The 27,434-nt window shown below is 41.4% G+C and overlaps 3 protein-coding genes across 3 annotated transcripts; 1 reads left to right on the top strand and 2 right to left on the bottom strand.

Annotated features, from left to right (window-relative positions):
* Positions 1 to 1,481: 1,481 nt before the first annotated feature.
* ctsz (cathepsin Z) lies at positions 1,482 to 4,241 on the top strand. Its single transcript, XM_037491137.2, has 6 exons — positions 1,482 to 1,756; positions 2,317 to 2,480; positions 3,009 to 3,188; positions 3,273 to 3,423; positions 3,509 to 3,671; positions 3,761 to 4,241. The coding sequence occupies exons 1-6, from the start codon at positions 1,632 to 1,634 to the stop codon at positions 3,884 to 3,886; spliced, it is 909 nt and encodes a 302-aa protein (XP_037347034.2). The 5' UTR covers positions 1,482 to 1,631; the 3' UTR covers positions 3,887 to 4,241.
* A 262-nt stretch (positions 4,242 to 4,503) lies between these two features.
* On the bottom strand, positions 4,504 to 10,460 carry nelfcd (negative elongation factor complex member C/D). The gene is made up of 15 exons (XM_037491136.2): positions 10,246 to 10,460; positions 9,540 to 9,646; positions 9,280 to 9,389; positions 9,074 to 9,183; positions 8,078 to 8,185; positions 7,612 to 7,764; positions 6,939 to 7,069; positions 6,613 to 6,778; positions 6,394 to 6,528; positions 6,065 to 6,204; positions 5,645 to 5,759; positions 5,466 to 5,561; positions 5,241 to 5,381; positions 5,003 to 5,132; positions 4,504 to 4,815 (listed from the first exon to the last, which is right to left on the bottom strand). Exons 1-15 carry the CDS (start codon positions 10,303 to 10,305, stop codon positions 4,781 to 4,783), a joined length of 1,737 nt encoding a protein of 578 aa, XP_037347033.1. The 5' UTR covers positions 10,306 to 10,460; the 3' UTR covers positions 4,504 to 4,780.
* Positions 10,461 to 11,002: 542 nt separating this feature from the next.
* kdm5ba (lysine demethylase 5Ba) lies at positions 11,003 to 27,031 on the bottom strand. The gene is made up of 27 exons (XM_037490687.2): positions 26,718 to 27,031; positions 23,562 to 23,639; positions 23,212 to 23,334; positions 22,945 to 23,115; positions 22,222 to 22,347; positions 21,843 to 21,936; positions 21,631 to 21,734; positions 21,328 to 21,486; positions 21,074 to 21,193; positions 20,306 to 20,464; positions 19,770 to 19,951; positions 19,467 to 19,629; positions 19,026 to 19,145; positions 18,509 to 18,703; positions 18,025 to 18,206; positions 17,387 to 17,508; positions 17,087 to 17,237; positions 16,538 to 16,658; positions 15,930 to 16,285; positions 15,106 to 15,244; positions 14,819 to 14,998; positions 14,584 to 14,742; positions 13,675 to 14,097; positions 13,436 to 13,526; positions 13,159 to 13,337; positions 12,797 to 13,060; positions 11,003 to 12,710 (listed from the first exon to the last, which is right to left on the bottom strand). Exons 1-27 carry the CDS (start codon positions 26,868 to 26,870, stop codon positions 12,573 to 12,575), a joined length of 4,452 nt encoding a protein of 1,483 aa, XP_037346584.2. The 5' UTR covers positions 26,871 to 27,031; the 3' UTR covers positions 11,003 to 12,572.
* Between the last annotated feature and the right edge of the window lie 403 nt (positions 27,032 to 27,434).

Raw genomic sequence — 27,434 nt, 5'->3', positions numbered from 1 at the left:
TAGGCTACCTGAATTTCTGAAAGTACTATATTTCTAAATATGCTATTTCTACACTTGTCTGCTGGTATTGGTTGAACAAAAATAAAAATCCATGTGAAAAAAATTACTTCTCACTGTTCTCAGGTCAAATATTTATGCAATTAAAATGCGATTCATTTTGATTAATTAATTACAAAGCCTCTAATTAATTAGATTAATATTTTTAATCGAGTCCCAGCCCTAATAAAAACACATGGAAAATACTAAATAACCTCAACAGGTTAAAATGCATGCCAATTAGAAGGTTAAAATGTTAAATAACTTTTTAAAAGAATACATGTCTGAGTGTTGCCTGCAAGCAACATTGTACCATTGTGGAATAACTGGAATTGGAATGAATGTGTCGAGAGTCTAAGGCTTACTGCTTGTGGAAATTCATGAAGCAGTTCTTCTCACCAGTAAAGCATAAGTAGGTGACACACTGGACTTTCACTATACCCTTACAGCCAGGGTATTTGCACCGGCCCTTTTTCTCCACCCACACAGGCCAATGGTCTGTGTCGGCGTGACGCACAGGTGTTCATGGCACTGATGACTTGCTTCTTGCTTCTTCTCAGCCAGGTCTCCCTCAACATTCTGTGATGGTCTTCCCCTCTTCTTTCTTCTCATTGCAAAGGCAACTTACGACTTCAGCTTTGAACTTGAGCAAGCTATATTCATCTTCCTTTGGGACGCCACAGTTTTTGACGAGTGAAATCCATCACGTGGAACACAATCTTGTGACACCACTTCCTCGACCTGATCTTTGCATTTGTATTTTAACAAGTTTAAATTTCTTAATTAGAAAACAAAGTACATTGAACTATTAGAAATTAAGCTTTGCTTCCATATTAAGGTGAATCATTTTTTCCAGAGTGAAAAAGGCCAGGAAAAGCCTTTTTCAGCTCATTGTTGTGGAGAGAAATGGTTGAGCCGATCCTTGTTGGGCAGTGAGCAAAAAAGGTTTTCAAAAGGGCCCCCAGAAAGTCATATGAGAAATTCAAACACTGCTATTGGTTCCTTATGGTCCAGGGTGGTGATGCTGGGGATGTATTGTGAGAATGTGGAAGGCCAAAAATGGGTATCTTGCCTAGAGGCAACATCATACCATAGAGGGTTAAGTAGTTTTGAAACCAGTACTTTTACACGATTACTTGGGTTTAAAAAAACAACTCGCAGTTTTTACCTAAGTATACTCTGTACTTGAATAATGAATATGAATACTTTTGACACCTCGGCGTGGATGAAACTATAATCACAAAGGTTATCTACGCAAGCGTTCAGTACGACAAAGGTACTCTTTACGTGACTCAATCTCAAACGACAGTTTACAATGAAAAAACACGACAACGACGCTGTCTATTTTGACATGTTTTTCATTTAATTGCTTCATCGAGGCGGATTCTTCTGCGTCCTCCTCGTGTTTCAACTCGGAGCTTCCTCAAACAGCATGTGATTTACTCGTCACGTGACCTCCGTCGGTATCGGTCCGACTCCACTGTAGCTACACTTTAAAAGGCTTCAGCTCGTCTGGTCACAGCACCTCCTCCGCTACAGCGTCTCCTCTCCTCGCTTTTTTTAAAAGCTCGAGTTCGACCTCCTCGGCGTGGAAGATGTCTGTGGCCGTGTGCGTGGGGCTGTTTTGGGTCGCGCTGTCCGGGGTGAGCGGCGGAGTTTATTTCAACCAGAAGCAGCCGTGCTACGTCCCGAAAGCGAGGACCAACAACTTCGGTCTGAAGTAAGACACAATGTGAAACAATACACAACGCAAGTTGCCGAATAACTGCGACGAATCGCGTTGTTATTATATGTCGTATGTTTGATATGTTGGGTTGGAGAGCTAACGTTAGCCGTAGATGGCCGATTATCTCAGTGGATCGATCCGGTGGAGACTTCCGTGTTTTTTCATTGTTAACACAAAACAGATCGATTATAGATCGAAGATACGCCCTCGACATCCTCTCTACAAATCACGCTTCCCCTCTGCAAATCACGTTATTACTGTATAAATCACGTTATTCCTTTCTATAAATGATGTTATTACTGATTAAATCAGGTTATTATAGGCTATTCAGTACTGTACACAACAGGTACAGTACATTTGATGCAGAATACTTACGTTTTCAAGATAAATACCAGGTTTAACCTTGGATTTTAATATATTGATGTATTTTTTTAAAGGATTAAACGCCAACATGTATTGTCCCAATTCAGACTATTTTAAAATACTCTACATAAACAAGCCTTGGGTGGTTTGCTGCTTCAGAAGTTATACGTGTTTCACCTGTGCGTTCACAGGAGCCGTCCTCTTCCTCACGAGTATTTAAACGTATCAGAATTACCCAAATCGTGGGACTGGAGGAACATCGATGGCATCAACTATGTGAGCACCACCCGCAACCAGCACATCCCCCAGTACTGTGGCTCCTGCTGGGCCCATGGCAGCACCAGTGCAATGGCAGGTAACATCTGCTTGGCCTTCCAATCGTTTCCTCATTGTGGTTTGGTGACGGTTTAGAGCAGCCGGTCCTCATGTGACTGCTAAGACGGATTTTATTTTATTGGATTGCAGTTCGACTTCCTCTTCCGACAAAGAATTGAGAACTGACTTGTCGGGTGTCTTTTTTTCGTAGAAGATTGTGCCTCTCAAAATTATAAAAGAGGTTTCCATGAAAAAGTGATAGATCAACAGTATTTTATATAAATAAAAAATAAGTCATGTGTCGAAAAATGCTATAGAAAAAGCCCTGTTAGTAAAACAAGTCATTGTACTGTATGCCATAAAAAAAAGTGATGAAAATATAATTTGTCAAATAAATAATTCTAATCATTTAGTATTTCATTTAAAAGTCATGGTATTTTATTTCATTTAGTTGGTCTACCATAACAAAGTTATAGTAAAATGTGTAACAAGAAAGTCAAATTATGACAGTGTAATGCCATAAAAGTCATTCAAAAAATATCAAGCTGTGGAATTTCTCTCTCACCAGATCGCATCAACATCAAGAGGAAAGGAGCGTGGCCCTCGGCCTACCTCTCCGTCCAGAACGTGATTGACTGTGGTAAGGCCGGCTCTTGCCATGGAGGGGATCACAGCGGAGTGTGGGAGTACGCCAACAAACACGGGATCCCAGATGAGACCTGCAACAACTACCAGGCTAAAGACCAGGGTAGGTTAACTCCAGCAATAGAATAATGGTTAGAATCACTTACCTCGTCTTATTCTGCAACCCTTTCTGTGTCCCTCTCCAAAGCTTGCAAACCTTTCAATGAATGTGGCACCTGCACCACCTTTGGAGTGTGCAATATTGTGAAGAACTACACCCTGTGGAAAGTGGGAGATTTTGGAAGTGTCAGCGGGAGGGAGAAAATGATGGCGGAGATCTACGCTAGAGGACCGATAAGGTTTGCACCTCTTCGTTACTCATCTGTTGATGTGGAACATTGGATTATCGTATATCATAGTAACTTTCTGAATTGTTTTCTCCAGCTGTGGGATCATGGCCACTGACAAGCTAGATGCCTACACCGGAGGTCTCTACTCTGAATATCAGGAACAACCTTACATCAATCATATCGTGTCAGTGGCAGGGTGGGGAATGGAGGACAACGTTGAATACTGGATTGTGCGGAATTCCTGGGGAGAGCCGTGGGTAAGTCGTGATCAAACACAGAACTTCATTTTGCCTCAAAAATAATTAACATTGTGTGTCAAAAATAATTGTTTTCGCTATTCCCTCAGGGTGAGAAGGGTTGGCTCAAGATCGTGACAAGTGCCTACAAGGGAGGAAGTGGAAGCTCGTACAACCTGGCGTTGGAGGAGGACTGCATGTATGGAGACCCAGTTGTCCCCAAGTCCTACCTGTAGAGGACATCAGACCCCACGGTAGCAAAGGCAGTCTCTGGCAGAGACGTTTTTACAAGAGGGAATAAGTTTGTTTTTCTCAGAGATCTATTTTTTACACTTGCAATTAAAGGGGTTCAATCAGCATGATCCATGTTCCACAATTTTCAATGGAAACTGCCTCAGCCAAAGAGTTTATAATTTGTCTCACTGCTGTGCTCAACCATTAAAGTGTGCCTTACATGCACTGGCGGTCAAATGCAACTGTGATTCATTTTTTGTTTTTGCACTCATCTACACATCAGAAATTCTGGAGAATTTGCACTTTGTTTTGTTTTAGATCTTGTCAATAAAAACTACACAAAAAAGTGGTCCTTTACCCAGAATCTGTTCTTTGAGTATTAATCACTGGGTCCTTAGGCTGTCAAATCATCATATGATGACATAGTATCTGTGTGCCGCCAATTCCAGGTCATATTCAGATCCGATAATGTTCCATCCATGGAGCCATAGTTGGGAACCAGTTTTTCTGCTGTGCTTATGACCTGTCAAATGTTATCACACTATCACGCATGCTTTTAGTAACGTAAATGATGAAAATCCCCCCCCAAAAAACATTTTAATATTGCATCAGTCAAAAATGGGAGAAAACACATATATAATTTTATTTAAAAACCACTTGAACCAACAAAGAAGTATAGAAAATCAAATATACAGGTGAAAATAAGAAAACGTTTAGCTGCATCTTCAGAGGCTTTTTCTTCCACCAGTCTGTCTGCTGACTGTCTCCTCAATAGAAACAACGTGTTCACTTGGCTGGACTGAGCCGTCCATCCAGAGCGATGCGCTTCAAGATCACGGCGAGCGTTTGGTGATCACAGATCTTCTTTCTCTTTTGTGTCTCCAAAAATTTCACTGTCAGTTTATCATGATGAAGTTTGACTTGCAATGAGCTGAAAAAAGGGAAATGAATTAGCTACATGGACATATTTTATTAATAGGAATTTAAAACACGTAACTTTTAGACAGTTATCTTTACTGGTTCATGCATGAAAACAACAGACCAGACTACTGAAAATGTTCAGATATCTCCCTCTAGAACGGCCCAATTGCACCGAGTTCAAATGTAAGCGCGTTTACCGATGAACTCTGCCACAGGGTCGTGTTCTCCCTCTGTGCGGATTGTTCCTGCGATGCTGTCGTTCTCCAGAATGGGCAAGAAGAGCTGAACAAAGTCAGATGTGTAAGGCGGTGCGATCACATCCAGCACCTAAAAAGAAAAAGAACCATTTAGGTTTAATCCGTTTTGTTTACTTCAGGACATAAACCAGAGGTTAGATCCCTTCAGCCACTCATCGTGATCAGAACCAGCACTTGCCTCAGTGACAAAATATCTAATGAGAGAGATGTCCGTGTTGAGTTTCTCCAGACACTTGCGGATGTAACCAACGACGGGAAGGACGTAGCCGCGGCTCAGCAAGTGAACCATTCGATCCAGCAGTGTCTTCTTCAACTCCAGCTGAGGGAGAAGTGAGACGTCAGCGGAGAGGTTGCACAGTTACAACATACTGCAGTAAGAAGCATTGGGGTAAGTGCAACCGACCTGCTCCATGACATCCAGCTGAGAGTGCTCCGTCTCAAAGAGCTTGATGAGCAGCTGGAGGACCTGCGGGTGCAGCAGCTGGTGACATGTACAGATCTGTGTGGAGGAAGCATTTATTTAGAATTTAACTACTGTCATTAGAAACAGAAAAAAGTCATTTTTAATCTGAGAAGTTGTACCTCGTCCAGCAAAGCTAAATGCACTGGAGTGTGGTCTGTCTGCAGCTGAAAGTACCGCGGCTCAGACACGGTCCAATCCACCCACTTCAAAACCCCCATAGCAACCACTGGAAACCTGAATTCAAACAAACAGGAAGTCAGAAGTGAGAAAAGCCAGCTGTCAAACCTCAATTGGTGTCAAATATAACGTTTCCACTAATGAGGGTCAAAGCTATCACGATGGCATTATCTTTTTGTTTTTTTAAGTCAAAGTATTCCTTTACAGCTCATAGACATAAGCGTGTCTACAATTTGTCTCTCTTTTTGATGAAACAGTACACTTGTTTATAGATGTTCGACCTCATGTGGAACACCCTCCTCTCTTACATCACTAACAAGTCGCAGGCTTCTGAAGGAGCGAGATGTTGGTCGCCCACTCACCGGATGCACTGGTACAGCGTGCCGAGTTCAGCCACCAGCTCGGTGGCTCCTTTGTTCTCGTTGCAGCACAGGTTGTGCACAGTCTCTATGGCCTTGGACGTCGACTTCAGCTCATCCTTATTGATGTTGACTCGCTTGTTCTGGGGGTCAAGGGAAAGACGAGGTGTACAGAGGGTGAAACCAGGAGGTGCGAAGGAACGGTATGGAAACAAGTTGCCTACAATACTTTAGTATTGTAAATCAAAACTGCCATGAGTTTAATTTAGCTGAACTAATAAACACACTTTTAGTGTATTACCTGATGTAAACACATCCGCTACTCTCTGTACCTTTTTCCACGTTTCAACCACACTGGCTGCGTAGGCCAAGATGTGAATGTATTTGTGCTTATGGTCCTGGTTTATCTTTGACCCCGGCTTGAACAGTGACTGCATGAACAAGTCCAGAAAGGCAGGCACTCTGATCTAAAAGACAAGAAAGATAAATATTTCAACACTTAAACGAGTATGTAGTGGATACAAACAGGGTCAAAGATGCCGAGTCCTCACCAGCTCCACAGGAGGCGGGTCCATGCTGCTGAACATCTTGAACAGAACGGTGATATCTGCAGGATTTAGGGCTCCTTTAGACAACATGGCACCCAGTGCCTGGCAGGCCCGGGGGTAGGCTGCTGCTGTGCCCAGCGCAAGGGTTATCTGACTGGCATCGTGCCCCCTGGATATAAACCACAACCATAGAATTGACTTTATCCCCATCCAAATAAATCATATCCTCAGCCATCTTGGTCCTGTGGCTACGCGTCGTTAATGGTCTCCACCTGATCACTTTAATTGTGAGTTGGGTTTTTTTTTTAATGAAAAAGAGACACTGCTACCTCTCATGCGCTGACTTCTGCACCTCCTGGCCGATCCTCCGAACCGCCGAACCACCCTGTTCCTCCTGAGAGAGGATGGACATCATCGCTTGGGCAAAGAGGTAGGTGTGCTCGCCGTGGCACACCATCTTCTACAGGAGAGAAGAGGACAACCTTTCTGAACAATGCGGCAAATATTGTCACATGCCATAAACAGAGGGATCCCATTTACTGACTGACTGGTATGCAATGTGGTGTTAATAAAACACTGCTATCATCCACTTATTTCACCTAACTCAACCCCCGTGTCCACCACAATTAAAATGCTTGCGATTCAGCTCATGAACGTCACTTAGCTTCTAAGATAATTTTATCAGCAGCTACGGAGCTGAGTGTACTTATTTTTAGATGTGTTTATTTGTAAGCACAAAGAGCCCTTTAACGTGGGAAATCATCATTTCTATTTCTTGCAATGTATTAAGAGAACTACAAAGTACTAAAGAACAATGTATTTGGCATTGAACAAAAATGATTGTCCTTTTTCCGCATGTCTGGAGACATGAAGAAGTACCCTAGATAGTAGTAAAAGATAATGGGTAGATGGATGTTTTGATATTAAATACAAATATGTAACATTTATAACTTTTCATAGCACCGTGGTTAACGAAACATCAGCAGCAGTCAACAGACTCACAGCAAATTCTGGCAGGTTTTTCTCCAGGTTTTCTTCTCCTCCATCCAGCAGAGTGGCCAAGGATGTCCTCAACACCCGGGAGAAAACCTCCAGCTGCTGGCACGCTGTGGACACACTGGTGATCTCCCCCTGATACCCTGCGTCTGAAATGAGCTGAACACACACACACACACACACACACACACACACACACACACACACACACACACACACACACACACACACACACACACACACACACACACACACACACACACACACACACACACACACACAGACTCTTCTTTACCGTTTGAGGCTTCACACCATTCAAAGTGAACAAGAGCTAAACATTAACGGGTTATCTGCAGTTGTACTAGTGTCCATTTTTCATTCAGAATGACCAATGCCCAAAAAGCTAAACAAATATATTCATCTGATGAGGGTTGTATAGAAATAATTCTTGCTTTCAGTGTTCTTACTGCACCTTCACAGTGAAGTTAAGCATCAGGCAGTCCGGGTGAGCCTCTGCCAGCTTATAGAAAAGATCTCTCCACGTAGTGTGTGCGATCATCTGCTCGAGCCAGGCAGGGGTCTGAAAACACAAGACGCTGTATTGGTTTGGTTTCACTTGTATGGAAGCCCATTTCCGCCACAAAAAAAGAGAAGGGTTAGAAAGTCGAAATTATGACTTAAAATATGCGCATGCGCAGGCTCCTTTGTTGTTTGGTAAATTTCCAAACCCTATTGGCGACTTTTTGTCAAAAGCGACCAGCGACGAATCCGGCGATCGGGATTAATTGGAGACTTTTGTGGTGTCTGACGTGAAAGCACGTGTTGTTTTGCGGTTACTGTCCTCAGCGAGTCTCACAGAAACCTCGAGGCTTGCAGCAGTCCAGCTGCAGTCAGAGCACAGAGGAGACACACGTCACGTCCAGACTGACAGCAAAGCCGCCGCTGATTCTGCCGCCGAGTCTTTCCTTGTTAAGGAAGTGGCTGCACTGGTCCCATAAAGAGAGAAGTTTCTTGAGGACTTTTCAATCGTTGCTTATCATGATAAGTACTGAATTAAAATCCCAATAACTTTGATTTATCTGGGGCTCGGAAATACCGAAGATAATTTAGGGCGCTTAAAGGGGACCACTGTACGTCCCTGTCCCTCCCTGTTGGTTATGAGGTGTGGACTGAGTGGGTGCAGGTGTCCGTAGAACGTTTACAGTTCGGTAAAGTTGGCAAGATAATTAGATTCAGTCTTCCTGGTTCAACAGCTCATCAGCGAGACGTTAAAACACCAACGACACGTCTCTGTGACCGTAGTGACGCCAACAACCAGCTTGCGTATATCTTACGTCATTATTTCGCTTTAATTTTTTTTGTGGCCGGAAATGGGCTTCCATACACTTGTATCGAACAACGACAAAATAATATTTTAGCATACGTGTTTAGTATTGATGTTGAGTGATTACATGTTCAGAAAACTCACCTCTCCCTCAACGGTGAAAATGGAATCAGCCTTTTGGGGGTCAAAGTGTTTTATCAGGAGACTTTTGAGGTGATTTTCTACTCGTTCTTGGACCTGAGCAGGCTCCACACCTAGAGGAATGACAGATGGATGAATGGTCACCAGTGGGACATGAGAACGATCACATAAAATAAAAGGCAGCAGGATTTTTGTAGTTTTGTACCAACCCATCTGGATGAGCCACTCAGCCAGCAGATTAACGGTCTGAGCCACAGCAGAGTAGTTTTCAGAGAGAAGCTGAATGACGTGTTCTGGAGAGCCTCCCAATTGGAAATAGCTGCGAGAGAGTTGGGGTTTCTATGATCAGGTTCTCTGTAGGTCTTTAGGATTCATTGTTACTCTCACATTAGGGAAAAAGCAATGTCCAGTTTCCGGTTCATTTAATTTTCATTTTAAAAGGCTGTGTTTGTTGGAGACAGGGGCTTACGTTTTAAGGGTGTTGAAGATAGCAGGCTCCATGATGTAATCCCTGCTGGAGAACTTCTGAAGGCACTCTTCCTGGATTTTCCCATCATTTTCTCCTTCCACATAATCCTCCACAAGGGGACATTGACACATGTGTTTATGTTTTTATCATGGCTCTTCTCTCTTTACTATATAATCTCCACACAATCCGATCCATGTGGCCATCCGAGCAATACTGTAGATGTAGATGGGAGCTCTGTGTTAGAGCAATAAATAGCTTTACTTTGCGAGTGATTATTTGGGTTCCTTCTTCTTGTCCTCCCAGGTTGAATGCATGTGTGCTTCATAAAACATGTGTTAATAAATTAAAATGAAATATAAAATACGGTGACAGCGAACGAGCAAACAAACGGTTAAATGGTAGCATTGCATTCGTGACTTTAATAATAGTTCACTTGCAAATTCCACTTTCTTGTCAACCAATTAACTTCGTTGACCCGTAAGCTAGCTAACGTCTAACAGAGCCGATGAGCTGGACAGTTCAAATCACGCAGAGTGGCTCATCAGCTGACATAACGTTATGTGGAGACAACTATCTATCTGCAGGCTGGCTGTCAATGCATGAATTGTCACAACAAACCAGCAGTGTGTGGCTGCAGCTAAGCTGATGCTACTTAGCTAAGCTAACTTAACGGTCCACAGCGAACAGCAACAAGTCGTCCTCTCACCGTGGGACCTTCCCCCGTGCCTTCCCAGTCTCGTGCGCCGCTGTAATACTCCTCGTCCATGATGACGAGAGAAGAGTAGCGTAAAGCTAGTCACAATAATAATACGTTTTAAAAAACGTGACTTTGTTTTACCGCTGAGCGGTAAGCTAACAACAACAGGAGGAAAATGGCGAGTCGTTGGACGTCAGGCCACGCCCCCTCCCCTACAAGGTGGCGGTGGGCGTCTTGCGCCCTGAGTTCGGCCTGCCAGGCAACTGTCCGAGTCAAACCTTTAAATTCTGAACACTATTTAGCTAAACATTATGCATTTTAAATCAATTAATTCACTCCCTGTATGTTACCAACATGAAAGCTGGCGGCAATAAAGGTCAACGCAGTTGAGTCGACCCCAAATTGGAAAAGATTAATTGTATTTGATAACCTAATGGATGAAGAACATTATTTGGACTGCATTAGTTTTTGATTGTGCTTTGTTATAAACTAGCATCTCAGACCTAAGCTCTATAGTGAGACCACTAGATAGCATGTACATGTTACTTCAGTATACTCAACTTCGGGGTATCCTTTCATTCATAAAGGTGGTTTGGCCACATCAAAATAACCAATCTCTTACAACTGATAATATCTATATGATTCCTTTTAGAGCCACTAGGAAATGATACAAAAACACAAAACAAACAAATCTGTCTCAGCTTATACGGAATGCAAAAGTGCTGCTTAGTATGTGGAATTAGACCATTTAATTTTGTATGTGCACACATCACTAACATTTAAACTGAGTGTGGGAGCACGATTCTAATTGTGCACACTTCACCATAAAAATGTAGAAAATACCTACATGTGGATGAAAGACAAATTAAATAAATTCACAACACACTTTGAAAACGCCTAAAGTGTTAAGTTATGTTATAGCAAAGAATAAGAAGACTCCACAGGTTGCTTTTGACATGAGTATCACCAGATAGGACTAGAAAATATCTATTTGAAACGCATGGTTTAAAAATGATCAAAACACTGATTAACAAAAATGTGATGAAGGTGAAACCTGTTGTTTAATCTCCTAGATACTAGTTAGCCTGGCATCAGATTACCAGGAAGCAGTTTTATGTATGCGGCCATTCATATTCAATCATATTGTAGGAATCGTTTTTCACTTCATTTTAACAATGTCTTGTGGGAAAAACTTTTAAAAGTTTCCCTTTAAAATGGTATTATCTGAAACAAATACAAATTCCCCATCTACAAGAACAATTGTTTCCTTTAGCTTTGAGTTCCTTAAACAGAACATTTTAAATAGGGCTTTTACAAATGATATAAATAACAGGAATAGATGAGTCAATGCATTAAAATACACTGCAAAAGGCAAATGCATAATTTTACCTAGAAACTCGGGATTAACCAGTTCAAGCATATGGGAACAATTTTTTTTATTTTATAATGCAAACTGCAACATATGAATTATATTATTTACCCAAAAGGAGCAGAAAAAGGTCATAATTCACACAGTCTGTGTTAATCTAAGTCCAACACAATATTTTCTAAGCCACAAAAGGGAAAGAATCCATCCTAAAACAAAATGTACATTCCTTTGATGTTGGACAGTTCGTTGTTTTCCTTTACACAGCAGGAAAAAAATAGGTCAAAGTAACCAGACTTTTAGCTCAAAGTCAGTGATTTGTTAAGGGATACGGGTGAAAACTATTGTACATGTTGGATCAAATAGGTCAGACATAAATTCCTTACTCTCGTTTCAGATTCAAATTCTGTTGACAAATATTTATTGAACTGTGCAATATCATAGGATTCACATTAATTATTTAAGGTTTTCGCTTCAAGAACCCATTCAATCAAAGAATTTATATGCACAAATATAGCTCAGGTGAAAACTGAATCTCAATTAATCAGTTCAGTTATTGCTTGGATAAATAATATTTACTCTACAAGAAAAAGATAAATTTCACATTGTTCAGATGTTTAAAAAAAAAAAAGTTCTAAAATGTGGTGTCAAATTGACTTTTTTGGTTGAAAAATCCCTGCGCTGTTGAAACATTTTGTAATTTTGTACATCTGCATCAAGACTTGGAAAGTTTCAGAAAGGATTAGTTGATTGGCTGAAAAACCAGCCACAAGACGAAAACAGTGACGGAAGTCTTTTGTAACTCTGGGGGGAAAAAAACAAAAACAGTGAATAGCACCATTTTCACTACGGGAAAGCCAGAAAGTAAAGGGGGAGAAGCCACAGGAGCACACAGAGTTCAGGTGTGCACTTAAGTGCTGGGGTTTGCAAAACAAAAACCATGGATCCTTCAAAGTCGCTTCTTTGGTCTTTATTCGCCTCGGTCATAGTCTGGCTGTGTGCAGCTTATGCAAATATAATCCTCCTTCTCTGCTCGGTCAGCAGAAAGTCCGACACAGATCTGGTGGAACCACTGATTGCAGCTGCCGTCACACTGGACCCAGTTAACCTGAAAAACAGTAGGATGCAAGATTAATGTTTACCAATATAAAGATATAAAAATCAGTTAAAACTCCTGTATTAGATAACACTAACCTCGTCGCCCTCTGGCTCCCTGCACCATGGTGCAGCACACAGAGAGTAGTCCTCCTCGGAATCTGAAGCAGTGGGGTCAGACACTGTGTGTGTGGGAGAACACGTCCGCTCGGTGTCATCACTCTTCTCTTTCCTCTTGCATGATTTTCTTTTGCGGTATTTCTTGGCCTTCTCGCTGTGCTGAGAGTCAGAGCTTTCCTTACGCCGCTTGATCCTTTTGCTCGGACCGTTCAGCGCCTCTTTCTTGAGACCGGAAATGCCATTCTGTGTAAAAGCGTAAATATTACAATAAACATATCGTATTTAACTATGTGTCATAAGTGGGATCATAACAAACAACCCATTGCTGTATTTCTCACTACCTTGTTGTGGTGGGGGCTTCCTGTCTGTGGCTGTTGGTCCTGTTCTGAGTTGCTCTCACAAAGTGAGAGCCGGGGGGCCAGCTTGTACAGCAGGTATTTGTACAGCTGCTCGGTTTCAGGCAGAGTGACCTGCAGTAGGAATCCCTCCACCAAAAGCTCTTCCAGCTCAGGGGCGAGACCTGTGACAAATATGACAGGCAGGCGGAGAGTTAAGAGGTGACATTAAAAAAAGAATACAGCAAAGTTTGCGTAGATGCAGACTTTTTAAAGCTTTTACCCTGAAGTGGAACAGACTGATGTTCTGTATGGAAAGATGAACCGTTTATTTCCTGAGTCAAATGTGAAGATATTCCAGGTCCAACCTTTCCCTGAAACATTAAAGAAAAAAAATTAATAATGTGCATCTATAACGTCAATGTCCCTCATAAAGAAAACAGACCCCGTGAGGCTGAATTCCAACAAGAGACTAATCTGTTCAACTGAATGTACACCGTTATAAAATGAGTTTCCACTGACCATCTTTGACATTTTCTTTAGCATTCCCTCTGTGCAGGCCTGCTGAACTCTGTGCTGCCATCGCACAGTCCTTTCGATGAGGAAGCGCAGTGCGTCGCCTTCTGGCAGCCGGACTCGAATCCTCTGCAGTGAAGCCAACAGAGGCAGGACCTTGTCCAGGGGGGGTTTCCTCGACCGCTGGCATAGCGGGCAAAGCCAGGCTTGGCCGTACTCCAGGTCTGCCGCCGCCGTCGTGACGCAATCACAGTGGAAGACTTCTCGGCACAGCTCACACTGCATCATGGCACCCGAAGGAGCCTTTTGGCAGATGCAGACGCCAAGTGCACAACAGTTTTCAGCAGGAACCAGTCTGGACTCATTTGAAGCACGCAGAGTCAACAGGAGATCCATCTCCCTCTGACGGACATCGGCGAGAGTTGCCATCTGTTAAGGAGGAGAATGGGACTTAATCGCTAATTAAAGACTTCTCATTCCAAGTCTACAAACTGACACCCGATTAGGTTTGCATCAACAATTGTCTTTGGGGCTGTCAAGGTAGCATCACCTGTCAACCAATTTTTTAATCAATCAACCCTGTTTCTCTGTTCCTGCCTTTTATGTCTTTGTGACTACCATAGTAGACATGGGACTTTTTAACAATACTGGGGAATATTTATTTTTTATGTATGATTCACAGCTGAAGTTAACAGGGAACATGTCCACGTAATATGCCATTTTGGGCCACAAGGATTTCTGTACTGTTGTTACTACAAAAAATAGACCATTTCACAGTTTTGACTGCAAATGTTCTAAAAAGAGTCCCACTTTATTTCTGCTTGAAGTTCATTTTAGGACAAGTGGGTCAATACATATTTTTCTAGAAAGAAATTAACTGACACTGTAGCTGATGAAATATTAAATACCACTCACAGCAGAGGCAGAGTCCTTGCTCTCAGAGAGAGTTCTATCCACGTCAGACAGTGACTCCAGTTTTGTTGGAGATTTTTTACTCATCTGTGAAGCTTCTTTTCCTTTTTTGGATTTCGACCTCTGCTGCCCGGTACCAAAATCGCACCTCGGACAAAGCACCTGAGAACATGAGAAAAAACTCCATTACTAATTTGCTCTGTCATATGGCTTTTGAAATGAGCACAAATGTGTTTACCTCAAGGAGAGAGAAAGGTGAGTTTTTCAGTAGGAATGTCTTTGCGGCGCTCTCCTTCCAGGTCTGAACATCACTGACAAGGGCCTCCAGCCGACTCAGCGGTTCGAGCATCACTGGAATGGCCTCTGCTCTGAGCAGCAGCTCAGACAGGCTGTCCAGCACAGGAATACGTCCCCCGAGCTGCAAACATGCACACACACTAGATTTATGATCCAAACTCACCCATCACAGGCAAAGTGTTCAGAGCTGAGAACATAACGCTTGGTTTAAGTGAGAGTATATTTCACCTGAAGTGCTTCGGCGTCATGAAGCCATTTCTTGGCCTTGGTGAAGACATCCTTCAGCTGGAGACAGTTGGGCAGATAGGCAGGGATGTTTTCTACTTCTTGTAGAGCAGCATCAAGTGTTTCTAGGTGGTGATGTGGCCTGTGAAGAGACATATGCTTCAGGAATGCAGTGTAGATACATGTTCTCATTTTGAAATGTCATCTGAAATTATATCTTGTTTTTTTCATTCCTACAAACTTTTTTTTTTGTTGTTGATACATTTATAATATTAAGCATCAGATCATGTGAGGTGCTTGCAAAGGTCTGGTGCTTTACAATGTGTCATCTTTGTTAGAGGGTTCAACACTGTCACAACACCATGATCCTCTTTATCCAACCGGCTCTGCAGACGTGGCACATTTCACCCGACACGGTCTGAAGTTAAAGCTGATTTCAGGTTTTCCTGCCTGACACCGCTTATTAAGGAAGTTGGAAATTCACAAACTAAGTACAAATTTACTGTTTTGAAAAATAAAAGCTCACAACTGGAACCACGCTGAGCTGTTACTGAATTTGATTAGGTTAGATTTTTGCTCCTTTATAAAAAGGTGCATTTGCTCATATGTAAGGAAATCGGTTTGTTGTGGTTTATTATGTTTTTCATGGTAAATTAATATCTTGTTATGTTATAGCTTTCCCAGTCTCAACAACACACCCCCTATTGTTCAGGAAGATTACTTTATATCATACTTTCATTAAGTTACTGAGTACTTCATCCTTAGCATGGAGTGCAACAAAATGCTAAAAGCTATAGACATACAAACTCAGGCCCTGTGCTGCTCACCTGGCTTCCATAAGGCCCAGCACCCGCTCCTCCCACTGCTCCGAAACAGTGAGCAGCTCCTGCAGTCGAGCCATGGCTCTCTCCACCGAGCTGTGAGGAGCCAATCCCACGCCCTGGTCTATCAGCCTCCTCATGGTGTCCAAGCTGAGGCTTTCTGGCCGGCTGCTCGCTTGCTGAACGGCCTCCAGCCAGCGAGCCTGCTCCAGTCGCTCCCTCAGCAGGGGCAGCTGGGGCAGCTCCACATCCAGGCCCAGGCTCTCGTCCAGCAGGTCCTGCAGCTCCAGCGGGCTGGGTGCCTCGTCAGAGAGGAGACGCTCGCTGCGCTGCTGGAAGTCATCTACCCGGGTCAACAGGTCCTGGGGGGGGGGTGGGGGGGAGTTTACATTCAACAGGCATTTAGGGATGAATGTTACAACGTTAAAAAAATGAAGCCAATCGCACACATTATGTTCAGACATCATCAGACTTAAAGGTGAAAGTGTGATTACACAGAAAAGGGTTAAAAGGCTTTGATTTTCTCTCCAATGTAATAAAATTCAACTTCAATGAAATCCCAAATCAAAGTTGTCAAATAAAGAAGTTAAAGTTTCTACTCCAAACTTTCCCACCTTTAGTAAAGGAGCCTGTCGAATGTTGCATGGTAAGTTGTCGAACTGTCGAACAAAAGACCTCAGCTCTTCAACAGCCAACTCGTTCTGGTTTTGAGACTTTCCTCCCCCAGAACGATACCTAATATACAAATTTAAATAGAAACAGCAGATCTATAAATATCAAGTGACAGAATTATCTGAAAACAGCAGAAATAAACTCAAACTAATGTATTTAGTCTCTAAACTACAATATTGGAATCACCTTTATCTAAAAATAAAGTATGAACAGTAAATTATCCAAAATAGCGCCAATAATAGAATATACAAATACAATGGCGTCAGTAAAAATAAAAAAGATAATTAAAGTCAACCTCAGGGCAAAACGATGATGAAAATTGTACTTTGTTGTTACTTGTTCTTCTGAGTTTGTATCTCTATGTGGAAATGCACTTATTGTAAGTCGCTTTGGATAAAAGCGTCAGCTAAATGACACGTGATGTAAAAACAACAAACTTCCCTTACCTATCCAAAATAATAAAGACAAAGTCAGGTGTGAAAATGTCGTACCTCGTCTGCCTCTTTCCATTGAGAAGCTGCTGGGCCATCGCAGCAACTTTATCCGCCTCTGCGGTGACTGTGCGTAGCTGGCCCAGAAGGCTGATTTGTGGAAACGCCTTTGTTGCCGACTGCTCCACCAGGCTGTGGAGCTCTTCCAAACCTGACCAGAAAGCAGTACAAAGTTTTAGAAGGTTTGAAATATGAGGTGATGCAATATAATAAAAAGTGGCATTTAGTGGATCCCTTAAAATTTAGAGGGAGATATTTTGGATAACAGTTTTGTAGCATTTTGTTTTTTTCATAACTAACTTCGTTTCTTGTCTTTGTTCTCGAAGATGTCCTGCACACTACAAAGCCATTCTTTGTAGGACTCTGCACGAATCTTCACTGACTCCATCATTGGATACAACTGTTCCAGTGTAAATTTGTAACTGCAGGGAAAGACAAGAACGCACAGGTGTCACAGTCCAATAAAAAGTAATAGGTCTTCTATCCTTGCTCCGAAATGGTGGAACGAGCGGTCTGATGACATCAAGACCACAGAGAGCCTTTACATCTTCCGCTGCAAACTAAAGACACACTAACAAATTGTAGCACTTCAATTGTACATATCTATAGCAAGTTGTAAATCGGCATATTTAATGAAATTGCACTTTGTTGTTTCTTGTTCTTTTTAGTTTGTATCCCCACGCTTTGCATAAAAGTGTCAGCTAAATGTCATGTAATGTAATATCTACTGCCAAATGAGTAATAGGAAGAGCTTTCAGATGAAGTTCATTCAAATGTAATACAAAAATGCAACAGTCATGTAAGATATCGTGTTGGAGAAATCATTTTAGGGTATTTTTGAGATAGCTTAGCTGATGCAGACAATTCATAACAGTATTTAAAGCAGAACACAAGCCGCATTTAGAAGTGAACAGTTGTTGTGGTTACTGAAGACTCACTGGAGTGTGAGGTTGCTATGGGGACAGGAGCAGAGGTCCCGGGTGTGGTAAAGACACACCATCTTGCCAGGACTGCAGGCACAGGTTATGCCAGACAGATAGCAGGTGGTTCGACACTTGCAGCACTGCCGCTCCTCATCAGGGAGCACTTCATAATCAACTTGTCGAGATTGCACAATACCCTGGGAGAATAGGGGGGGGGGGGGACAACAAAAACAAAATATTGTATTCTGTAATTTGAGCTGCAGAGGAGACAAAGGAACTACATGAGCACTGTGCAGATAAACCGTCTGAGTTTTCTTTCTAATCATGTGAACACAGAAGTGAATACTACAAGCTGAGACAAGAACGGGAATCAGCTCTCTAATTTTAACATTTTACTATTGTTCAAATGTGTTTCGTTTCCATTTTTGGACCACAGAGAAAAGAATGACACTCCCGTTAGCTCGCTTTACGCTTTAAGAGACATAGGAGACCTCCTCACCAACTTATTGATCTTCTCTCTCAGTTGTTCTTCCTCCTTGACCATGTCGGTCATCTCTTTCTGCACTGTCGAGGCCAGGTCAACATCCATCGTGTCTGCTTTATTGGCCATGTTACAAACCATCTCATCGTGTGAAAAGACACAGTATCTGCTCAACTCCCGATAGTGTGCCACACATTTACGACCGATGGGCATCTGTCAGAAAGAAAAAACTATTAACAATCAGATCATCGGAATATCCTATTTATGTAATTTGTAACCTTTATCATGTTTATTTATTTGGTTTTGATAATGGCTGGTTTTCTTAATGGCTTCATCTCTCCTTGAAAAGTTCCTATTATTATTACATAATTTTTACCATTTACTATAAGCATCCCTAAAAAACTCCAATAGATCAAAACAATCAATGAGAATAAGAATCAATAAAAAGCATGACCATTATGACGACTGATAAGTTTTAAAAAACTAAAGTTTGGTGTTTTCCAAAAAAACAAGAGTGCCAACAGATTTATTTTACCCAGTCCATGGTGCAAAAGTTAACAGCTTCAGCAAAGTTGAAGCCCTGGTTGAATCCACTGTGGTAAGCTCTGGGGAAAGTGATGACGAACTCCCCTGCACATTGGTTGGTGCGATAGATCTAGTAATCAGTAAGAAAATACAAATTGAGAAATGACAAGGTTTAACAGTGCATGTTTATATAATTTGTTTTAAAAGGATGACATTAAGAGGGACAATGTTGAACCCAGAAAAATGCTGAGGTCTTGATTTATAAATGGTTGTACCACTGGTATCAGATACTGATAAAGAAGATGTATGATTGTCAATATCTAAACATACCATGTAATATTTAAAAGTAAAGGTCATCATCACTTAGGTGTTTAAAAATCTCTTTATTTTAAGCTTTATTTTTTATATTTAAATGTAATGATTAATAAATGAGTAACACTGAGCAGGTTACCGGGACGCCGTTGTTCATCAGAGTGTTGGGATTCATGATGGTGACCAACTGGTGAAGGAGGTCTTGCTGGGACTCAAACAGCTCAGGTGCCAGGCTCTTCATGACCGACTCAAGGTGCTCGGCGGCATAAGCGGGAGCCCCATACCACGTCTTTGGCTCGCCCCTGTAAATGTGGTCATGACTAATTACCATTAACAAGTGCCAACACACAACTTATTTGAAGTACTAAACAAGACCTATACATACAAATGCATTTCTTGTGGAAGGCATTGTTCACAACAGAGTTTAAAGAGTACACTCTACCAGTGAAGATAGTTTATGGAGTAGCTCCAATGGTCCTCAATATGCCAGCAGAAGGAAGAGAAGCACATCCCCACATACAGCCAGGGCAACTTCATCCCGCAGATGTCGGCTGTAATGTGAGTCAGCACGGAGGAGTCCAGCACCGGCATGTTGTTTAGGTTCCACCCACTGCTCAGGTAATGCTGGAGGTCAGACAAAAAGGTCTCAATCTACATGACTTCTTACTGAAAATTAAGCCTAGTTCAGCAGGTGTTATTGGAGTCACAGGGAAAACTGATCACATTAATTCTGTGCCGTTATTTGTCCCCTCAACCAGCCAAAAAGAAAAGACGTGGAGGTAAATTATTGTATAAATTCTTTACAACACAATTAAGATTATTTAAGCTTTTAGAAGGACAAAAGATTTACATATTTTTTCATGATTTCCAGTAAAATTGAATTTGAATTAGGGATTAAAGTTAAGAATATGAAAAAATGTTTTCTGCCTGATGACATATATAAAATCCCCATCCTCAAAAACAGGAGACAGATTGTACCTCATCCTCAGGAGGGACTTCAAAGTGGCTGTTACTAAAAGGGAAACCACTCCCAAACTCCTTTGAGGCAATGTCTGCTCCGTACTCCACAGTGACATCATCCTCAATGGTGCTGAGGAGCCGCCAGAACTCCTTCTCCACCAGCTCAGTGGGAACCATCTAAAGAACAAATTCAGAGAGGACGTGCGGTTATTGTGTGCCATTTTCAAACCAGTCTAAAAGACAAAGCTAATTTGATCATGAGTGTAAACTGATTGAGAAAAGTGGTTTATTCTTTTTTCAGATCTATATCAAGACAAGAAACGTAATCTTTTCAAGAAAATTAGCTTCACAACAATTTATGTCTCAAACTAGCAGATTCCTGCTGCTTGTCCGTAAGCCAGACAACTAAGCTTTTCCACTCTCTTTGTCTAGTTAGAGTAGGCCCATGTCCACAGGTAGAGCATGAAAGGTGAGTCAAAAAAGACACTCCGGAAGAATGTTACCAAAACATTCATTTGTTGTTGTTAAGGCCAAAGTAGTGAAACAGAAGCAACAGACTTCAGGACTGTAGTCCTAAAACATTTGCCCCCAAAAAGTCCCTAAATGTGTGCAAGAAATAACGTAATGCGTGATCATTCGGTGGTTGAATGAAAACCCTTTTTACCGAAGTGATCATGTCAGTGTTTTAGGGGGAAACTACCTTCAAATTTTGATCTGGTTCAACAGATAACAGAACAAGAGATAATAACTAAATTTTAAGGTGAAAAATCTATTCCGCAAACTCACATGAACTGGCATATTGAAATAATCTGACTTGAAGGAATCAGCCATGTCTCCAAAAGCCTGGAGGGTGTAGCTCCTGCTGGCCTGCTCAAAGCCAAAAGCAACCGGAGGTTTGCCACATTCCTGTAAAATAAAATTAGGAAAAAAAGATGAGAATACGCAGACACTTGAGTCGTATTTTATTTGTGAATATTGGGCAGGAGATTTGTTCCCAATTATGAGCTTCTCTGCCAGGATATAGCAGAGGGATTTCTCACCTGGGCCAGGCACTTGGGACATCGCCAGTCGCCTTTGGGAACATCGTGGAGGGGGGGGATCAGACAGAAGATGTGGTAGCTATCATCACAGCCATCACACAACAGTAGCCGGTCCTCAGCAGTCCCTTTGCCACAAACAAGGCACATGTACTGGTCGATCTGAAAGGACAAAAAGAAGCGCTGCCTTTGTTGAGTGATTGGACAGAAATTCTCTAAAAATAAACAACATGGATACATTACTTTTTTTTTGCTGGCACAATTATAGTCATGTAGGCCAGCACTTACAACAGAAAATGCACTTACTTTACTCCCGGGCGGTCTGTTATCTAAAACAGTTTTTTCTTCATAATCTGTTGGCTCCTCGTGTTTAATGGGCTCCCGTTTCACCTCAGTGACCGCCATCCTCACTGAAAGACAGAGGAGAGCTTAAGGGAAGCTTTAGGAATCTCCAATAATGTCTCTGATCACATTTGACACAATCCGTAAATAGCAAGCACTGCTTGTTTTGTTCTTACCAGGTTCTTGTTTGCCAACATACGTTCCCATTCTCCTCCTGAGATTGGGACGATTCTCGCAAACTTCCCCGGGTTCAGTTTTAAAACCGCCTCTCTGTTGTAGTCATGGTGAGTAAGAAACAGATACACAGAGTCTTTAGTAAGACATGAGGATTACGCTTTAAAGCAAGACAACTGGTATGAAACCCATGAAGCATAGCCACAAACACAATAGAGATTGGTAGAACCGTTTGTAATGTTTTGTGTGCATGGTACATGAATATGAACATTCACATGTCAAACAGATTTACGAACACACACCAGCATACCCTACACATAATAGATGGCACCAGCGACATTGTCGGCCAGAGAAACTGAGGGGGAGCGGCATTGGACTCACTTCAGATCTCATGCGTTTTGCACGTCGAGCAATGCTACAGGTCTCCTGGGGCTGCACAGACTGCCGCTGCGGCAGGTCGTGAGGGGTGTACTCCTTATCTTTAGTGTCATTGGTCAAGGTGGCTCTCTGCAAAGAAAAGGAGAAACAGACACAACTTAGACCCTAACTCTTTACCTGCATTTAAGCAAAATAAACAAGTTGAGAAACTCTCCAACTACAGAAGATCAATATCCTACTATAAATCCCTCCATCATACCACTTTAAAAACACCAAACACAAGAAAAGCCCTTAGCAAGTATGGAAAAGAGACTTTAGATCTTAGCATAGAGATACTCAATAATGCACAAAGGGCTATTCTGTGGCACAGAGTCGTAAGGATCTGTGTGAAGGCTATACTACACAGATAAATTCATTAGACCTTTTAGGAGCCCAAAATACTCAATACTTGGTACTGTTCTGGCCATTCTCATGACCAAACCGAAAAAAGTATTGAAATACCAAACTAGAATGCTGCCACCTATAATATTACTGTGTGCATTAAGCTAGTAGAGCATGAGCTTTAGTCAGTGCCTATGGTTTATAATAATAGCAGTATAACTGGGAAAAAGGCTAATCAATTAATTATTATAATAAACACATACTCAATTCCAAAACAATTTGTCTAACATGCCGAGCTGCTACTCTTCTACTGGTAAATGAAAAAAGAATGAAAACGCAACATACAGGCCGATTGCCTCCAGTCTGGAACAGGTTGTATGGGAAGAGGATTCTCTCATAGTGGGCCCGCAGATGAGAGCCAATAGCCTTGCCTGGAGCAAAGCCCATCTTCACAGATATCCTAGTCCAGCGCCGCTCTCTACAGACAGCATCAAAGCCTCCCTCTTCATTTACCAGCTTGGAAAGAGAGAACCCATTCATTTAGTCTGTGTGTTATTGTTATCACAATTTATTGTGTCCTGATTTTAAACAGAAGCAAGGATTTGCACGCACTTTATTCAGCTGGTAAAGATCTAAAATCTTTCTTTCCACGTGAGGGATTTTCAGAGTGCATCCTTGAAACTCCCAAAATTTTGCAATTTGATCCAGGAAGTTCAACTTCACTCTGGTCTGAGCCTAAAGGACATAGAAACAAGGTCAATACTGTGTTTAACATTTCAAGATTTATTCTCAAACATTGATATCACAATACATGAACAAACTGGGTTTGTTTTGCCTTTACATTACTTGGGAGAAATTAACAAAAGATGGAACATAACGAAATTAAAATGCAAAAACTAAAAAAATGTTCTTTAGCAAATTCCTCCTTTACTCAATGCATTTACAAAACATAATGAATGTACCTCTAACTCATTAAGCCTTTGTATCCTTGGTGTGAATTTCAGTCTGTCAACATCACAAGCAAATGGTGGCTGCCATTCCTGAGGGAATCGAAGAGAAGATAAGCATTTCATGAAAGAAAATTACACAGTTTTAAATTGAGAAGTTAAATGCTGTTGGTCAACGAAAAGTACAAAAGGCTCAACAAGGCCCGATGTTAAGGAGTGGTTTAAGTGAAACCCCTTAAAACCAGCATACTTCATGGATAAGGCTGCTTCTCCTGTAGATTTTTCTGAATAAATGCTGTGAAAACATGAAAACCCAAGATATGTTTTTTGGCTTGGTCGGCCCATCTGTGGCTTGCAGTTACTATCGAAGAATTTTTTTAAAAACAGGTCATGAATTCTAATCCTCTTTAAGCATGAGTGGATACAGAGTCCAACTACACACCCAGTCTGCACGTCAAAGCGACTGCTATTATTCTAGTAGACCAACAGACGGTCATTAACAAGCAGACATACAGGAAGTCATTACATGTGCGTGTGTGCGCGAATATGCAAAGATGCATCTGACACGGTTCTATTAAATGTTTCTTTTTTTCCTTGTTTTGCAGGGACAAAATTACATGTGAAAGAAGATTTACGTTATTTTCATTTAGCTGCATTGCATTATTCAAGGTCATGCAAAACTAACAATTAAAATAAAAAAATGTTTATTCATCAAGCAACAATATCCTACAAACAAATACATAAACATTTCACTTTGCTTTCTTTTGTTTGCTTAACTACACCCCATCTGACTTACTAACACAAAAAAACAAGGACACGTCTGGTTTTAATTCACTTGCACACCTACTCACACTAGACCACACGACTTCCTGCAAGCCTAGAGAAGATGGTGTCAATGATGGCTCAAGAGTCAGCAAGATAATCTCAGTTATACATCACTAAATCTAGACGTATTTTATGGAACACATTAGACCATAATGCTGTACAATTTAAATAGGGCCTAAAACCCGACAACACCACAAAAACATGTTGAAAAGGCAAAACAATCATTTAGGATTGTACTAGACGGGACGTGTACATGTCAATTTCTTCAAAGATTCCCAACATCAGTAATTTTTTGGCATTGTGGAACAGATAGAAATGCTAGAGATAAGTTTCTAATTTTCACTTCAAATAATATGTCAGAAAGGTGGTCATAAAAGCTGCGTCTGGTGTTTTAAAACTAAAACAGAAATCGATTAACTCTACGTAAATCCATGAACTGAAACTATGCAAAGCCACACCTGATCTGCAACAACCCTAAATAGACGCTTACTTTTTCCTTAACGCCTTATATTTCTCGAACCGACACTGTGTTTAGGCTTTCCAAAAAGCCAGGATGCCCTACCAATATAAATGAGATTAACTGAATGTGCTAGTAGCAGCCTTGTTGGCAAAGTAAAGATTTGTTATAATTAGGTAACTATTCTACCGCAATAACTAGCTACCACCTACATCTACAAATTGCATTTGAAACATTTGCTAAAATGACAAAGGTTAAACTTGGAACCAATCTCCAGCTGACACTACACTATTTGCATTAAAAGTTGGTATGCAAGATGTGGCGAGAAAAAGATCCATGTGACCGGCCTCGGCCACACAAGCCTCAAGATGCCCACATACAAAAACACTAAGCCTCAAAATGAGACACCTCACTTTAGTAGAAAGTAACTAATGTGCTCACATTCAAATAAAACTAACAAATGCATTAACAGGGTAACCAGCAGTTTCTAGGTCTATCTATGTAAAGGTAGACCGTGACTATCAGCTTCTAATCTATGCTCTAAGCTTTTGCAACTGCCTTCCATTGTGTACATGAGCTGTGCACCCTCAACCATGCCTTCTAAAGAAGGTTTGTTTTGGAAGAGCAAACACCAAGCAGTCCCCCACCCACCCTGCTTTGGTTATATTGCAATACTACACCTCCTGTTTTGCCCGTAAATAAGCGAACACACACACTTCCTCATTTCTAGGATTTATACAACAAAATATTTTGCATCCACCTCAATGTTAGTTTTTTTTTTTAAAGGGACACGTTGCTTAACTATGCCATCATTAAAGATGATACCATTATGACTATTACATGGGAGGATGAACCCTTATTATTATTCAAAAGAATTTCCCCTCCCCTAATTGGCGTGGAAGCTTGGACACACCCTGGAATAAATATCTTCCTTCTCCCATCACAACAGATAGCATCATTGTGCGATGAATGTTAATTGTGTCCATTTTAGAAAGACTATTTTACAAACATAACTTGGTTTAATTTCTGTACTGATCATACTTGACTCACGCGACGTATTAGGAGGTTTGACGTTAGATTATGGAAAAATCCACCAATAAGAAAAAAATAAAAGCTCCAGAGTTGCTTTCAACATTGTTCTGTAAATTAGCAACAAAAAACCCCACTGTCGACAATCTGTAAATTTAAAAAAATGTGAAAGCTATGATTTAAAAATAAAACAAACAAACGAGGTGTCCGTTATTGGAACCCTCTCTCTCTCCATAAACAGTTGGTCATTGAGCACGTAACGTACGTAACGTTAGACTACGTTAACGTTAGACTACGTTAACGACAACTGTCGCTTTAAACGGGCCTAATTAACGTTAGCCTGGTTACCTCACTTGGCTAAATCCTTCAAATCCTGTTGAGAAAGTTACGATGTACATTCGACTAGCCCTTTAAAAGGGAATGGTCGAATTACTAGTTTAAATCTTTCTGAGCTAATTTCCGTCCGACCAGTACAGGAAGCGTTTTTTTCCTGCTCGCTAACGTAAACACTTGTTATTTGAATAACTTCAGCGATGGAATTATTATTTTTAAATCGTGCTAATTATTGAGTGACTGCTAAAATAAATACACTTGTGTCTGTTTTGGAATTTGAAAAAACCAAAACTTGACCAAGACACACATTTCACCATAGGATAGAGCCCGACTTCCGTTGTGGCGAACAACACTCTCCGGGCTCAGGCTAGCTGGCAGCTCAACTCGGGAGCCGCAATCCGCCATGTTGAAACCTGTCTAAAAACACAACTTTGCCTTCTAAATTAACAACAGCAGCGGAGGCCGACACGCCAAGCCGATAAATAAAAAGAAGTCCTGAGTAAGTGTCAAAACGAAGAGACACTCACCGGCGGCGGTCGGACCTTGCAAATGCCAGTCTTCTCTGCAATAGGTCGTATTTTGTTGATGTACGCAAAAGGGTCGGCGAATTCCTCCCAGCTGGGCTCAAAAACAGGGCACTCCGGAGGAGGAATGAACTCATTCAGCTGCGGTTGAGTCATCGTTGCATCTTTGTTGTGACTCTTAGCTGAATTGTTTTTTTAAAAGGGCCTCGCACAGAATATAGTCGCTATGAATATCTGGTCTTTCAGTTCATGTCCACTCGCCACTCATTCAACTCAAAGACGAATTATCTAGTTGGAGACGTGAAGTGACAGCCAGAGACCTGTGTGCCTCCGCCTCAAAACATAGACACTCACAAAACTCCATTCGTTTTACAACCAGTTTGTGGATGTGCACGTTATTTCGTATTTAATTTCACATGATAATACTGATTATGTTTATAATTATTTTTACTGCATTCGCACAGCTCATTTGTATCCGTTTGAATGAGTTAATGGCTGTTGGAGAGTTAACAACCTACACGCTATCTCAGTTTCTTTAATAACTAAAAACACATTACCGTAGAGTTTGTTTTTTCACTCTCAAATTAAAAATGATATAGTTTTTTTGGTTCCGTGGTTCCCTATCAGATGAATGCCCCCTGTTGGATTGGCTCGATTCAATCACCCGTTCAGCACGCGGGTGTACCTTGTTGAGTCGGTTGATAGACCAAGGGATTGGTC

The sequence above is a fragment of the Pungitius pungitius genome, chromosome 8, assembly GCF_949316345.1.
Source record: "Pungitius pungitius chromosome 8, fPunPun2.1, whole genome shotgun sequence".
Lineage (NCBI taxonomy): Eukaryota > Metazoa > Chordata > Actinopteri > Perciformes > Gasterosteidae > Pungitius > Pungitius pungitius.
Note: the sequence above shows the minus strand (reverse complement) of the source record. Positions and strands in the feature narration are given on the sequence as shown.

Excerpts from the sequence above, each read along its gene's own strand:
- ctsz (XM_037491137.2), top strand. The coding sequence starts at position 1,632 with ATGTCTGTGGCCGTGTGCGTGGGGCTGTTTTGGGTCGCGCTGTCCGGG. Across the intron at positions 1,757-2,316 it reads ACCAACAACTTCGGTCTGAA|GAGCCGTCCTCTTCCTCACG; the intron begins GTAAGACACAAT and ends GTGCGTTCACAG. Across the intron at positions 3,189-3,272 it reads CTACCAGGCTAAAGACCAGG|CTTGCAAACCTTTCAATGAA; the intron begins GTAGGTTAACTC and ends CCCTCTCCAAAG.
- kdm5ba (XM_037490687.2), bottom strand. The coding sequence starts at position 26,870 with ATGACTCAACCGCAGCTGAATGAGTTCATTCCTCCTCCGGAGTGCCCT. Across the intron at positions 23,116-23,211 it reads ATCTTTACCAGCTGAATAAA|CTGGTAAATGAAGAGGGAGG; the intron begins GTGCGTGCAAAT and ends TCTCTTTCCAAG. Across the intron at positions 20,465-21,073 it reads ATTTCAATATGCCAGTTCAT|ATGGTTCCCACTGAGCTGGT; the intron begins GTGAGTTTGCGG and ends TTTGTTCTTTAG.
- nelfcd (XM_037491136.2), bottom strand. The coding sequence starts at position 10,305 with ATGGACGAGGAGTATTACAGCGGCGCACGAGACTGGGAAGGCACGGGG. Across the intron at positions 9,184-9,279 it reads TGAGTGGCTCATCCAGATGG|GTGTGGAGCCTGCTCAGGTC; the intron begins GTTGGTACAAAA and ends TCATTCCTCTAG. Across the intron at positions 5,562-5,644 it reads ATTTAGCTTTGCTGGACGAG|ATCTGTACATGTCACCAGCT; the intron begins GTACAACTTCTC and ends TCCTCCACACAG.